At 44.5% G+C, this 15,704-nt stretch overlaps 1 protein-coding gene across 1 annotated transcript in view; it reads left to right on the top strand.

Annotated features, from left to right (window-relative positions):
• Window positions 1-4,050: 4,050 nt before the first annotated feature.
• ZC3H6 (zinc finger CCCH-type containing 6) overlaps window positions 4,051-15,704 on the top strand; it is a 31,732-nt gene continuing 20,078 nt past the window's right edge. Inside the window, exon 1 of the mRNA XM_074168298.1 lies at window positions 4,051-4,750. Within this exon, the coding sequence (XP_074024399.1) occupies window positions 4,659-4,750 (92 nt within the window). The 5' untranslated portion in view covers window positions 4,051-4,658. The remainder of the gene's footprint in view (window positions 4,751-15,704) is intronic.

The following is a 15,704-nucleotide window of genomic DNA, read 5'->3' as shown; positions in this document are numbered from 1 at the left end:
GGAGCAGTTGTCCTTGTGAACCCACCCTAGTGTGTGTTTTAAATTAGCACCTTAGGTAAGAGAGCAGTGCTGTGGGGGCAGGAGAAAGAAGGCTACCAAGCTGACAGCCCAGAGCCTGTGGTTTGCTGGAGACATGGTCTGCCCTGCTGTGCTTGCTCAGCCTGGTTGGACATGCTTCTGCAACGGGCTGTTACAGCGTTTTAGGGATGATAAGGAGCTCCCTGTATGTGGGGATGTGCTCCTCCACGAGATGCAGAAAAGGAAGCTGGGGATGTGCCAGGAGCAGCTCCTGGTGCCTTACCTCTGCTGTCTCCATCACCTGTTCCTAGCTGTGGTACATCTGACGGGTGATATGTTTTATCATCCCTGCACTGACAGCACTTTACACCCCCGCCTTGACGGGCTCTGGGAGCCAAAACCCAGGAGCCTGTAAGAGGATAAGTTCCTGACAGGGCAGAATAGTTTCCATCTGATGCTTTAACCGGCTAATGAGGCTGGAAACAGGCATTCGAAGCTTTGCACTGGAGGCTTTTCCTCACAGCACAACCCCGAACTGATTTCTTAATTTCCGAGGCTAGGGTGAACTGGTTTCCCCTCTCCAGGACAGTCTGGCATGCTGCTGGAGCTTGCCAAGCCTTGCCTGTCCTCCCAGCTGCTTCTCGCCCTCCTCAAGGGCCAGGACCAGAGCGGGAAGCTCAGCCATCTCTCCCAGCATTAGCTGGCTGCAGATCTCCCTTTCAGCCACAGAAACATCTAAGGTCGGCTCTCCAGTGTCTGGACTGGGCTGCAAACCTCTGGCCAGCATTTGAGCTGACTAAAGGAGATTTTTTTCCCATCCCAGAGCAGCCGCTCCGGCATCTCGCAGACTTCTCAAGCCTGGAATGTGCAGAGAGAGGCTCTTCTGGCCCTGGTAAATACAACTTCTCTTTGGGATAATAATATTTTGGAGCTCAAAAAATAGCTGGTTTGCCTCTGCTCCCCTTCGGTGGGCTGAAGGCGGCTGACTCCAGATGTGCTCTGTGTGCCCGGGAGAGGCTGGCTGCTCTGCCCAAACCCCAAAGCCACATCCTCTCACCCCAGATGGCTGGGGGTGAGGATGAAGAGGCTGAAAACCTCATGCAGAGGTGGCCTTGGAGGGAAGCTATGCAGCACCCATTAGGTTCAAGGAAAGAAATATGGTGCCTTTGAATTTCCAAGGTCTGCATGGGAAAGTGTTCCCTGTCCTCTTCACCCCATGAGGTGAGACAAGCCCCAGCCCCAGGGCAGGGGCAAGAGGAGGCTTCATGTCCTGTTTCCTCCTCCTCTTCCTCCTTCCAAAATGCATTCCTGATGGGCCTTTCCCTGAAGAGCATCCAAAGTCCTGAGCATCCCATGGCTTCTCTTCACCTTCTGTCCCTGCAAATGAAAGATAATTATCTCTTTAACACACAAGAGAACATCAGGTTATTTTCAACTGCAGGTTAAAATCTGAATTATATCACCTAACTAGGTAGCATCCCTGAGAAGCCTGTGCCTGGCGCATGGCACATCCATCAGTACTGTCATGTCTCCTCCCACCTCACAAATTTGTATTGCAGTTCAAATCCTTGCTGAAGCAAAAGCACAAGCACACGTGCCAAAACACTTATTAATCCTGTTACAGGCTTTAATGAAGAGCTGAACCATTTTTGTTTGTTATGGTTGCTAGGTATGTTGCTACGGTCTCCACACCATACCCCAGATCCCAGTATATTTGTGATATCCAAGAGTGCATGCATACTGGGGAATTTGTTTAGCTGCTATTGCCAAATTTAGTTATACTTTGAAAAAAAAAGAGCCATTCAGGAGCTTCTCACAAGGATACCTTTTTCCCTGACAACGCAAACACACGTACGGGTACTTAAACAAACAGCTGCATGTTTGTTTAAAATGTATTTTTGCACCTGCATGCTTTGCAAGAAAAGTAGGAGCTGGGCTTTTATTCTGAATTTGAAATCCCTTTTTTTTTTTTGTCTGTTGCCTAGGGAGACAGTGCTGAGCCCTCTGGGCACTGGCTCCTGGACTGCCACCACACTGAGATTGCTCACATGCTGATGGAATTAATTAGCCTTAATTAGCCCTAATGGCCCTCCCCAGCCCCACCTGAGGCCACCACCCACCTCCTTCCCATGCTCCTTGGGGCCCTATTTCAGTCCCAGAGCTGGAAGAGTGTTTGTCTCCAGTTCAGGTTGGTTTCCTGAGTTGACTTGTGCAATGATCTGGACCCTTGGCTGAGCTTGGCCGTGATCGTCTGCTCTGCCCATCTTGCTCAGGTACTAGCCAGAATGTGGACAGAGAGTCCTCTTTCCTCATGGATGTGAGGCCATGCTTTGCCTCTGTGTAAGGGGAAAAAATGTTTCTCACGAATGGGAACCGATGTGGGTGTTCTCTCTTTTTTAAGGTTTGTTTTTTTTTTTTTTTTTTTTTTTTTTTTTTTTTTTTTTCTAGGATTGTTGGCACTGGAAAAAGAGAGTCATATGTCCTGAAAAGCCCTGTAAGCCAGGGAGACTAGCCTGTAAAGGAAAATAAGTTGATGTAACTTGCTTGGGATTTTTCCAGAAAGTTTTGACAAAGTCCCTCAAAAGACAATGTTAAAAGAAAAAATCATTAAAATGGTTAGAAAACAACAAACAAGCTTCTCCTGGGGACTATGAACTCCTGAGTCAGCAGAACTGGGGCAGGAATAAAAGGCCAGCTCCCAGCATGTGGAGGTCTAGCAGGTGGGATATGTCCATCTTGGTGCCAGCATTGTTGTAAACGGACACATGAAGTTTATGGAAGCAATGATGAGCAATGAGGTGACAACATCTGCAGCTGAGGCGATTTATTTGAGTTGGACAAGACCATCCTGAGGTGAAGGTAGTGAACTTGCGAGATGCAGTACTGCAGGAAAGGATGAAATTCACTGAAAATGTGAAACGACGTGCCCAGAATGGGATGCTGAGAGCTGTCGCCTGTGTTACTGGATTACAGAGTAGCCAGAACTGGGGGAACACCCGCCTGCGATGGACTGGGATCCAGCTGAAGGCGCAGGTTAGGCCCGTGCCAGTTACAGCACAAAGTCAAACTTCCTACCGTTGAATTACCAACACAAACATCACAAGTTTTTGTGCGTGTTTTTTTTTTTTTTTTTTTTTTTTTCCTCATCACTGGCTTCAACAATGCTCCTCAGTATTTCATTTCGTAGCTCTATTAAGGATTTCTTGATGAGTTTTGAATTTTGCCCTTTTCAATAACAGTCATTGAAGTGATGCTAGCAAAAGCATATTTTCTTTTAATCCTTTACCACTTTTGCATACGTTAAGGTTATTGTCTCCCTAACTTCTTTACTACCGTTTTTATCACACCCTGACCAATAATCCCTTCTCTAAAGCAGCAATTTTATCACCCATCTCGGCTAACATGCCCGTTTTTCTAGGCCCCACGTTTTAAACGCTCCCCAGCCTGAGGAAGCGTGTGGTGACGGCCTTTACCTTGAGACGACGGCGGGACTTACAACCACAGCGGGGAGGGAACCGCTTGTTTTAACAAGAGATATTGCTCTCGGAGCTAATTAACGGCCTGAGGCAGGCAGGCGGGAGGCAGGGCCCCCTCTGCGGGGGGCGGTGAGGGTAGAAGCGGCGGCTGCTTTCCTGCAGCGGGAGCACCGGCGGCTGCAAGGGAGGCCGCTCTCGGCTCTCGCGAGGCGGAAGGGGGGCGGGGAAGAAGGAGCAGCCCGGAAGCTCCATAACGGGCGGCGACCACCATTACCCGCCGCCATAACGGCCGGCGGGCCGCGCACGTGACGCCAGCCCGCACGCGGCGAGGCGGGGCCCCGCGCCCCCCTCTCGCTGGCGCGCGCACACACGTCGCCCAGGTCGGGCGGTGGGGGCCCGCCGCGCTCGCGTGACGTCAGGGGCGGCGTGACGGGAGGCGCGCCGCCGCCAATGGGCGACCTGGGCGGTGTGGTGACGCAGGAGGACGCCGGCCAACGACGGCACGTGGGGGGCGGGGCGGCGGCAGCGGAGGAGGAGCGTGTTGGCGGGCGGCGGCGGCGGCGGCCAGCGCGAGGCGACGCCATCGCGGCCCTGACGGGCGCGGAAGACGCTGCGGTGGTAGCGGCGGCGGCGGCGGGTGCGGGCCGCAGCCGCTGAGCGAGCTGGGGGCCAGCGCCGGAGGTCGCCGCTGCCGCCGTTCTCCTCCTCCTCCTCCTCCGCCGCCGCCGCCGCCGCCATTTTGTGAGAGTGCCTCGAGCGGGCGCCATGTTTGTAAGGAAGAATTAGGGCAGCCATCTCCGGCCACCAGCACCTCCCTTCCCCCGTGTGTGTGTGTCCTCTCGTTCTCCTGTGCCCCGGGCCTGCTCCTCCGAGCCGCCGCCGCTGCCGCCTCCTTCTCCTCCTGCCCGCGCGGGGCGGCCGGGCTCAGCCTGTGCAGCCTCGCCCTGCACTGAGTGCCCGTTAGTGTCTTACTAAGTAACCGTGAGTGAAACCTTCATCATCTCTCCTCACTGAGGGACCCGACCCTCCTCCTCACCGAGCCGCCCCCAGAGCGGCTGTGCGCGCCGCCGCCGCCACCTCCTCCTCCTCCCTCCGCACCACGGGCAGCGGCAGTGTCCTGCCTTCCTCCACTTCCCTCCTCCTCACCACACCACAGCCAGCACAATGGCCTTTGAAAGCCTGTTCTCCAAACCCCCAAACCCAGTTCTTGACCCAAACATGCCCGACTCTGACAGGCAACATGCAGGGGACGAAAGGTCGAGTAACATTCTTCTCTCTCTCCGCTTCTCATAATGGTGATACTAGTGGGATGATGCTGATGCTGATAATGATGATGATGCTGTGTGTTAATGTGCCTAGGGGGTTAACGATGTTTTTGTGGGGGCAGGTCACCTTCAGACTTGGAAGACCGGGGTGAGGACTGGGGTGGTGGTGGGGGAATGCAAAGAGGGGAGGGGGAGTGTCACTGATTAGAAGTGCATTATTAGTAGGGTTTTATTTTTTTGAATGCATGCATTTTACATCTTCATTTATTTATTCTGGCTGGGAAGGGGGACTGTTTTCCATTTCTTTCCATAAATTGCACTTTCCAGCGGGTGTCTGTTGAATGTCACCATTGTTCTTTTTCTCCCTTGCCCTGGCGTTGCTAGTGAGGTAGGAAAGGGTGCTTTGAGTTGGATTATTATTTTTTTTGGTTGTTTTTGTTTATACAAGAATCTTTCACTAGATCCATATTTAACGTCATTTTCTTGCCAGATTACACCTTACCCATTTAACTGGATCTTTTTTTATGCAGATTAAGGTCTGACTGACGTTATCTTTGCCACCTCTCAATCCCCATGCGCAGAAAACAAGAGTCCTCTTCCTGGTGAAAGGACCTCTGTTCCTCCCTCCCTTTCTCTCCTGCAGCTGCTGGAAATGCAAATCCTTTCTCCAGGCAGCCCTGGTCTTCCTAACTAGTTCCCAAAATACTATGCCAGGGTGACAGCTACCCGTCCTTCAGCTTACATCTACTCAGAGCATTTGTGACACAACTGCAGGAGTTAAAAATGCTGGTTTTCGACAGCTGGGCTTCAGCCTGTCCTCCCCACACAGCTCCACAACCATGCTTAGTACTTGTTTCAGAGGACTGAAAAACACTGGGGGAAAAAAGGGCTTGTGAGTAACGTAATAGTTCCCTCACTGGAGAGAGTCACTAGTTCTGTGTTACAATTTGGGAAGTGGAGGGCCGCAGGAGCTGACTGACTGGTCCAAAAATCGTACAGTGATTTAGCAGCAGGTTCAGGGCAGACCCCAGAGCTGCCGATTCTTGTTTCACCTTCCAGCTTTTAATTGTGAAAGAGTGTAAACTGTGTTATGCTGTATGTTCCTGAAAGAGTGCTGTGTAAAAAGCAAACTAGTAATCCTCTGGGATTGCTGAAGATATGGCGTAACTACTTACTGTGCAGCAGTAGCAGGCAAAGTGTTTTAGAGTTGCTGGAGTTAGTAAGTCTGTGACTTTTTACTGTTTCAGGGATTGAAAATACTTCGTGTTTTAAAGTCCTCCTTGAGGACGAGCCCAAGTTACCCACTGTTCTGCTGGAAGCATAGTTTTTCTAACTTGGAGTTACTCGTGCGATGTTGACAAGTAGAGTTCCTCTATCCAGCTGTTCTCACCAGTACGCCTGTTGTTACACTGGTAAATTATGAAATAGAATAAATAAGTACTCTCTAATAGTCTAATGTACTTTTAATACAGCTTAATTTATAAACGTTGCTTTATAATATTTTCAGAAGAGCAGAAGACTAAAAATAAGCACATTTACCTGTTAATACTTTCTGTAAATAAGACTTGTACAAAACTTCTGCTCCCCTCTGATAGGAGACATGTACAGTAAAGTATATTCTTAATACACCTAGAGCATTGTTAAAAAAAAAAAGCTCCAAGTATAAGTCTTTGTATTATATTAGGTGTGCAAATGTAATCCTGTCAAAATGTAATAGTTTAACTTTCTGAAGTTTATAAATATTTCCCTACCAGCTGGTGACTGGGAAGGCCTAAAGTCTCTCTGTCCACAGAAAACATGATCGACTCGCCAAGGGGAGAGCCAGCACAGCTTTAACTGTGAATATTTTTTAGTACCGAATTGGTTTTGTCCAGTCTCCATTGCAGTCAGTTGAAAAGCCAGTTTAAAGTTCCATAGAAAAGATGCAAGTATCTGTTACACTCGTATTCTGAGTTACCTTGAATTGGAGTCTTACTGTAATACTAGTTTGGTATTTTAAAATTAACATGTTTAGTTTCACTACGTTTTATCTTGCAATGAATTTTTTACTGTGTTGGTAGCTCGGTAGGACTAGTTTACTTTAGGTACAGCCCATAGTAGGAAGCTGCTGAAAACATTTAACAGATTTGGTCAATTTGTGCAGCATAAATTAATAGCATTTCTGTTAACATTTATTTAGTTTGGTTTTGAACTGATCTGTAGAATTATGAAGAAGTTGTTTAGTGTTTTTGAGCAGTAAAAAATAATAAAAAACCTTGTCTGGCCACACTTAGAATATTCTAAGCTGGAAGACTGTTTGAATCCAAAGTCTTTGTTTTCTTGGTTTATAGATGGGGCACCTGATTAAGTGAGGAAGGTTTTTCGTTCTTGAAATATTTTTACTTAACTCATTGTGGAGATGTTATATTTGGTGAAGTATTCGAGACTTTATACACACAGAGAACAGTTGTCTTTTTAAAGTTTTTCCTGTAAGATTAGGTTTTATTAAGGATTGCTTGTTATGTAGGAAATCTTTGATAGGGTAGGAAAGAAGTCAGAGGCAGGGTGCAGGCAAACTCAGTTAAAGCAAATAAATACACAAAAGCGTGTAATATACGCAAACACAGCTCCTCCTTGCCATCAGGAAGGTGAGACTGTGTTGGAAAGAACAGCATAACTCAGAAAGGAGCCCCAGTATATAAACAGCTGTATGTGCAAATTATCGCTCTCTTCTGGAGGTCAGCAAGGTCTGATTACTTGCAGTAGTTTGTGATTGCTTCTACCATCATCTGCAGTACTGAGTGCTTCATGTCTCTTAAACTATTTGGTAGACATTGTACCACCTATATGTAATGCTGTAGATGAATGTACGTGCCTAAGAGATGAACTAAACACTTGTCACAAATATAAAAGAAGTCAGTCCTCATGCAGACTTCTGTGGATTTTGATTTTCTGACTAATAGTGAGCTGTTACAGGCATGAGAAGGACTTGTTTGCTCCAGTTCGTTCTGCATTTGAAATTGGTGCCAGATTTACAGTTACCAGGAACTTTAGAAAATAACTTGGAGCTAATTTATATTTAAAATCTGAAACTTTAGGTTGGTACTGATACTTTCTGTTGGTGCTCTCTGCTTTCCTGTCATTTAATCTCTAGACTTGGAGATTTCTTATACCATTATCTGCTGTAAAAATAGCTGTGACCTAATGATAGGTCTGAACATTGAGATCCTAACTCACAGATCCCAGAGGTGCAAGTAATGCTTCTGTAACCAGCATGGTCTTATGAGTTGCATTGCAAGTGTAAGTATCAGGCCCTTTCCTATGAGCTCATCGTACAATAAAGGGAATTCTGCATTAGAGAGAGAGCTTTACAACAGATGCTGAGTGGCCTGTGAACTTTCTCTAGAAAATTGTCCTGATTTTTGCAGAGGGTGTTTGGAAATGCCATTTCTAAGCTGGACTTGTCTGTTGCATTTCAGGTTCCTTTTCCCAGGAACCATGCTAATCCTCATTGTACGCTTTTTCATTATGTATGTGATATAATTTTTACATTTTAGAAGGATGTTGGTACAGTCACTTTCTTATTCAAGATAAACTGATTTGAGTTTTACAAAGCGTAGCTGAAGTGTTTGATTATGTGAGTCTGCCCACTTCTAGCTGTGGTGCTGCTCTTCCAAAGCTTCTCCTTTGCCAGCTATGTGTGCCTGGTGTAAGTCCAGATGAGCCAGGTGAATAGAGACTTCAGCCAGCCACCCCTTTGTTTTTATTTTATTTTCCCAGTTTCCTCTTCCCGCTGTCTTAGGAATTGCCTGCTCCCTTTTCCATGTACCGGTTTTGCAGTCCTGTCCTTGACGAGCATGATTTACGCTCTGCTGCTCTAACAGGTCTGTCTGGTTTACTGTAATGGAGACCTGTTCTGCTAAATTACAGCCAGTGGCAAGTAAAGGGGAGAATGCAAGTGATGGGTTATAACCAAGATGAGTAACAGCAAATTGAAATCTGTATTACATAGCTCAGTTGTACATTTTCTCCATTACTGCTTAATCAACATGATATTGCAAGTGGCTTTGTCTGTGTCTTGTCTCGATCCACGTGGCTTCTCAGCTCCATGAAGCGCCATAGCGTTACAGATCAGGGAAGCATTTGTGGAGCACAAGGGCTAAACATCTCTAACCTGCAGCTGCTGTTGTCCAGCCCGACCGCTCTCCCGGTTTCCCTTGCAATAAGGCTTCCATCCATCTTTAGTTAAACTTGATGACTTAAATGCGTCTCTTTTATTGTACCTGGTGCTTTAATGCGTCCTGTCCACATGTGCATAATTTGGTTTGAAAATACTTACTTGCAGCTGTTTTTAGCAATTATTTTTTTTCAGCAGTAGTTAATCACCAAAGAAGGTGTCATGTTAAGTTCAAGTTTTGTGATGACTGAATGCAGCCTTGTAGTGCTTTATTGTTTTTGAGCATGATTTCAAAACTTGCTTTGACATTAAGAAACTAGGAAGTGATGATCACTCCCAAATATGCCCTCTGGGCAAACAAGGCTTGTTTGCCATCCAGCAAACATTGCAGGAGTTGCAAAAATGCAGCTGGCTAACATTGCTGTTACTCCTCGTCCTCCTGGCGAGGAGGTGGCCTGTGTGAATTTCTGTAATTTCTTCTACAGTATTAAACCCCAAGGACTGAAGATGGTTAGGTGGCAGGGTGAGAAAGTGGGCTTTCCAAAAGTTGCTCGTTGGCCTCCAGTACCACCACAGGAAACTGGTTTTTGTCATGCTTCACTGCCGTCTTTCTCACTTCCTTCCCCCATTTTATGGGAACACAGTGTCTGTTCAAGCCAGACCTGCAGATAAAAGCAAAGCAGAGGTTAAAACCCCCATGCAATCTGGTCTGTAACTTTTCATGATGCAGTTTCACTGCCTGGCTGTAGATTAAAATAACTTCACATTTGCAGAGTGGGCAAAACTAATGGGCAGCTGAAAAGTACCGTTAAGTGACCTGTATAATATTGTCAAAGAAGCCAGTGACGGTTCTAGTTAGTGGCTTGTTGTGTTAACTGCAACAACACTTTCTAGTTGTGTACTTTTCCTTATTCATTAATAAATTCTGTAGTCTAGCAGCAAGCTATGACAAACTCTTTTAGTGAATTTTAGCCCTCTAAGATCTTATTTTCGACATGTAATTTTCATGTCATTGAGCTGCATCTGAGGACTGTGCCCTTCATAATTTTATAAAAACAGTATCTTACACACGAGAGTATTGTGGCTGCATCTCATGATATTGAACAGGACAGAAAGTAAGCACGTAATGATGAGAGGTGATAGCTGGGTACATCTGTGCAGTCTCAAGTGCTGCACAGCACCATGTTTTTTTAAATGCATTGGATGTGGAAAATATGTGCAGGAGGGTTATTTGAAGCAGCAGAAGTGTATGAGGAGCTAGAGTAGAGAGGTTGACGGAGAAATCTAGTGTGGGATGCTAAGGAAAACATGCCCAAAGGAAATTAAGGAGAAGTAATATCCAGGAGTGGTGTAAGGCTTTTTCACTAAATGAGTCTTGACTGGTGTCAAAAACACTCAGGTAGTTTCCCATCAGTTTAAACTCTCTCGCCTGCATTCTGTGTCCTTATCGCAGATATTCAGAGGTCAGCAGAACAGGTGTATGATGCTGTTATCAGCCCCTGTAAATTAAGGGCTGTTAACATACTGCTTCTATATGAGAAGATGAGGTTTTGGACATCTGAATGCCTTCTGATAGCCTGTCTCTTCTAGAACTGATCACAGAACAAAGAGGTTAAGGTTTAACCATGCACTCACTTTAGGAAGAAATGGATTTTTATTTTTGGACAGTAATATTCATTTATCACCAGAAATTAGTAGCTGCTTAAAAAGAATTACCTAATGTGTTAGAGTTATGGCCATCTATAAAGTCTGCATTCTTGTTACTGTGTCTTTTCTCTGCATCAAATCTCTGTGTACAAGACGTAAAAAGGAGATGTTTGCAGCCTTTAGTTTTTATCTACTACTTAACTTTTTCTGTTCTTGGTAATGCTTTCAGAAGCTTTTGGCTATTTATATTCTCTTTAAGGCTTATTCTAATAAATAAAGTCAAAAGCATTGTATTGTAAACAAAATGTAATTATTTTCAAATGAGACCTTTTCTCATCTGTGAAGCAAACCTACCAAAAATGAACTTAACAGAAAAGAATGTTTAATGATAAAGATTCGCATTTCAGTTGTACAGTTTTGTTCATATAAGTTCTTAAAACGTACAGAAGTATGATTCTCCTGTAGCACCAGCTGTATTTGCAAGTATGCTAAGTACTTCTGTTAGGAAGATTGGAAAAACAGTCCCGCAGGGAAACCCCTTTTAATTTTCTTAAAATATTTCATAGCTACAATTGTCAGCGTACTGAGAAAATGGATCTTGTTTTTGTATCTTGGACTTAAGGAGCTTAAGTTGTAAATCTTCTTTGAAACATAAAGAATGCTATTTTTAAAAACGACTTGGACTAAGGGCAAGAAAGGTAAGTTAAAGCTGAGTTTGAATGTCAGGAATGAAACTGTAAACACTAGAGTACTGGTGAGTTACTTTGTGTGGATTTCTGTTTTCCCTAACCAAATATTTGCATAATTGCTCTTTCAGTGATTTCACCAAACTGATTCTCCCTGAAAAATAATTTGGCTTCTGTGCCTTTCTAATTCATTTTGGAGGTGCTCTAGAAATACTCTTGGGACAGTGGAAGCACTTTATGGTTTTGTTTTCACATAGCCATCAAGCTCCGAGTATCTGGAGATTGTGGAAAAGGGAGTGATCCATCACTGATTTTAGTTCTTTCTCTTGCATTTGGAGATGAACCAAGGTTTTTTTGTGTCTACCTAGTTCTAGTGCAGGGGCTGATCATGGCCAGTGTGCTGCCTTTGGTTAGTTAGGATTTGTTTAGCTCATGGAGTCTAGGTGATATTAATTTTCTATCTCCTGTGTTCTGGATGGCAAGATTGCATTTGCTGTCCCGTGGGTTATGAGGAAATAGTAGTACCATATGGCAATTTGTTTTAATCATTCAAGTCATCTAGGGCTCTTTATGAAGGAGTTCCAATAGGTCGGGCAGTGGTAGCCAAACACCTCCAAGCAATTTAAACTGGGTATTTAATGAAGACACTTTTGTTTCTCTTCCAAAAGGACTTTAAATGCACTAGGATGGGAAGGGCTTGATAATACTAGCTGAGATCTGTGGTGAGAGGTGAGTTAACCTCTTCTGCTGCTTTCTGTGCCAGAATTTTATACTGCACGTCTGTACTGTAGTAGGTCAGGGATTAATTTCTGTTAATCTGAAGATATATCAGATTTAGTTCAGCCTTTGCAAATACAAATACAGAATTGAAGAAAATAACACATGGCAAAAGTTAAAAATTGCCAGTGTTTGTTCCATCAGAACAGAGGCTGTCTTTTTGACTCTCAAGGTATGCGTTGTGTAGGCATCATAAACTGTTCCCCCCCACAGCTTGTTGGCGTTATTTCAGTGAAGGTTGTTTTTGTGGTGTATTATTTTGTGGGGTGGGGTGGTTGAAAGAGAAGCGAATCTTTAAAAAGACAACAGAATTACACTTCCTTGCTTTTCTAGATTAAGAAAATTTTAGGCTTTTTTGTCAGGCATTTCCAGCAATAATAGAAGCATACTAAAATATTCTGTAAGCAAGAAGCTGTACTTTGCAAAACAGAAGTTTGTATTCACTCTTTTTAGATCAGTGTTCTGATCTCTTTGTTGTAGATGCTGCCAATGGGAAAGCAACCTAAGACTCGGACCCATTTCCTAGAAAATCATCTGCTAGCTGTGTTTTTTTTCCAGACCACATCTGTTTGTTGACTTTTATTACTCATAGTGGAAAAGGAGGTAGTTTTGGTTCACACTGCTGAAAGCCCTTCCCAAAGCTGCTTGCTATAGCCAACTCTGGAATTTAGGAATTGAACTTCTAAAAGTGATAGGTTCTGCACTTGCCTTCTGGTGTATGGCTCCAGTTTATATTTTGAATGGAGAGAAAAAAAGCCTATAAAATGGAAGGTAATTTTTGCCCTATCATTTCCTTTAAAGTTTCTTTGAAGCATAATTAAATTATTTCCAAGAAATTACACATTTTTTTTACCGTTATATTTTCAAATCATATTTATCCAGTGTTTTGGTTTTTTTAAAACACCTTGAAGTTCAATGCTTGGAAAATTCTAGGATGTTGTGGAAAGAATTTAGGCATTTGGGGATTAGAGGACTTTTGTAATTTTACCTTTGAAATGCAATCCAGAGGATAGTGTTACTGAGATTCTGCCCGATTGTTTTACCTAGAAAGTTATCCAAGTTCTGGATGCGTCCCAGAAGTGTAGATATATGGCAGCAGTTTCCAAAGGAACTGGTAAATGGTAAATACCTTATTTCCCAAAGAGCATTTTCAGTAGACATCCTTGAGAGAGTGAGTTTAGCTCATGTTGTCAAAAGATGAAATACTGTTTTTTCTAATAGCTGCAGGTATTTCATAAATATTTGCATTTCATCAGGCATACTTTATTAATCAAGTGCCTCCTGGAAAGATGTGACCAATGCTTGCTTGGGATATTTTATGATGTACTTCAGAATTTGTCAGGGAATGCTGGAGATAATAGTCACTGTGGTGTTTGAAGACAGCATTTACTTTATGGTTGGTGTACACATTCTGAAGGTCTTTTATCTCTTTCTAAGTATGGGAGTATCTTGGTGTTACGTTGTCCTTCACGAGGCAGTGTGAGGATTGTCTATGGGCAGATCTCTGTGAGCACCTTGTAAAAATCACATAAAAATGGGTTCTGAAACTGCCTCTCTACTTCACATTTGGTGCCCACTTGGTAGTGTGCATACCTTTATTATTATTAATTTCTGTTACTTGTTCAAAAGCTAACTTTGACTTCATAGCTTCCTGTTGTTTTATATTAGCACTAAACAATAACGTCTTTTTCAAAATGTGTCCAAGTAAATGTTGAAGGCCATAAGCAAAAACAGTGACAATTGCATTTGCAGTGTAGCTAAACTTAAGACGTAGGAATTGAGCAGTTTTTCTTACCTTCTTTCTAAGTTCACTTTTGTTTTTTCTAACACCCATAGTTGTATTTGGTGTGTTGGACAGCCATGCCTTTAATGCACTTGTTTTCTGTGAATTTATCCAGTCCTTTTCTGTGGCTGCTGCTGTCTGTTTCACAGTCCTGAAAGTCCACTAGCTACCTGCCATGAACTTGGTTTTACTGCCCACCAATATGAATGCTGGTCTTTCAATGACACCTTCCGCAGCAGAATCTTCTAATCAGATTAAATCTTTTTATGCCAACTTTGTAATGTTCTGACATTTGAAAGCTTCTTATGAACTTTCCTTCTTTTCCGTCCTGCTTACTTCATGCTACTTACCAAACCAAAACTATCTTCAGTACTTGTCTAAGTTATTTTCTCCCATATTCTGTAGTGTTTTTTTCACCCACTAGATAGACTCGTTGCCCTTGTGCATTGCTTAGAAATAGTCTTCGAGTCCCCTTCTCAATCATGGAACACAGCAAAGCGTTTTCATGAGGCTGGCATGTGTGTAACTTGTCTTTAGGTGGTCGCAGTGGGCTTCCACGAGATGACAGGAAAGTTTCACAGTTGCTGTAGATACGCTGTAGGATCCCACCACTAGTTGAGAATGAAAGGTGAAGAGGTGGTACCTTGAAATTGATGCATTTCCTTAGTTTTTTGTGCAAAGCCTTTATGCAAGTCAATAATCACAGAATCACGGAATTGTTGGAGTTGGAAGGGACCTTCTAGAGATCATCTAGTCCAACTCCCCTGCCAAAGCAGGATTGCCTATAGCACATCACTCAGGACTGCATCCAGGCGGGTCTTGAAGATCTCCAGAGAAGGGGACTCCACACCCTCCCTGGGCAGCCTGTTCCAGGGCTCTGGCACCCTCACCAGAAAGAAGTTTCTCCTCATATTTGAATGGAACTTCCCATGTTCCAGCTTGTGCCCGTTGCCCCTCGTCCTATCGCTGGGAACCACTGAAAAGAGTCCGGCTCCATCCTCCTTCAACCCACCCTTTAGGTACTTGTAAGCATTAATAAGGTCTCCCCTCAGCCTTCTCTTCTCCAGGCTAAAGAGTCCCAGCTCTTTGAGGTTTTCCTCATCAGGGAGATGCTCCAATCCCTCCATCGTCTTTGTTGCCCTACGTTGGACTCTCTCCAGCAGTTCCCAGTCCCTCTTGAACTGGGGAGCCCAGAACTGGACACAGTATTCCAGTTGTGGCCTCACCAGTGCAGAGTAGAGGGGGAGAATGACTTCCCTCGACCTACTGGCCACACTCTTCCCTACGCAGCCCAGGATTCCATTGGCCCTCTTGGCCACAAGGGCACATTGCTGGCTCATGGATAGTTCACTAGCCACCAGGACCCCCAGATCCTTTTCCTCAGAAATGCTTTCCATCAGGTCCATCCCTAACCTATATTGGTGCCTGGGGTTCTTCCCCAGGTGCAGGACCCTACACTTGCCCTTGTTGAACCTCATTAGGTTCTTCTCTGCCGAGCTCTCCAGCCTGTTCAGGTCACGCTGGATGGCGGCACAGCCCTCTGGAGTGTCGGCCAGCCCTCCCAGTTTGGTATCATCAGCGAACTTGCTGAGGATACACTCTGTCCCCTCGTCCAGGTCATTGATAAATATGTTGAACAAAACTGGACCAAGTATTGACCCCTGGGGGACACCACTGGTTACAGGCCTCCAACTTGACCCTGCTCGATTAATTACAACCCTCTGAGTCCTGTTATACAACCAGCTGTCAATCCACCTCACTGCCCCCTCATCTAGCCCACACTTCCTCAGTTTCCTAATGATGCTGTTATGGGAGACGGTGTCAAAAGCCTTGCTGAAGTCAAGGTAGATGACATCGGCTGCTCTCCCCTCATCCAGCCATCTAGTTATAACATCT

The sequence above is a fragment of the Numenius arquata genome, chromosome 2 (genome assembly GCF_964106895.1).
Source record: "Numenius arquata chromosome 2, bNumArq3.hap1.1, whole genome shotgun sequence".
NCBI lineage: Eukaryota > Metazoa > Chordata > Aves > Charadriiformes > Scolopacidae > Numenius > Numenius arquata.
The sequence above is the reverse complement of the archived record's forward strand: the minus strand, read 5'-3'. Positions and strand labels throughout refer to the sequence as shown.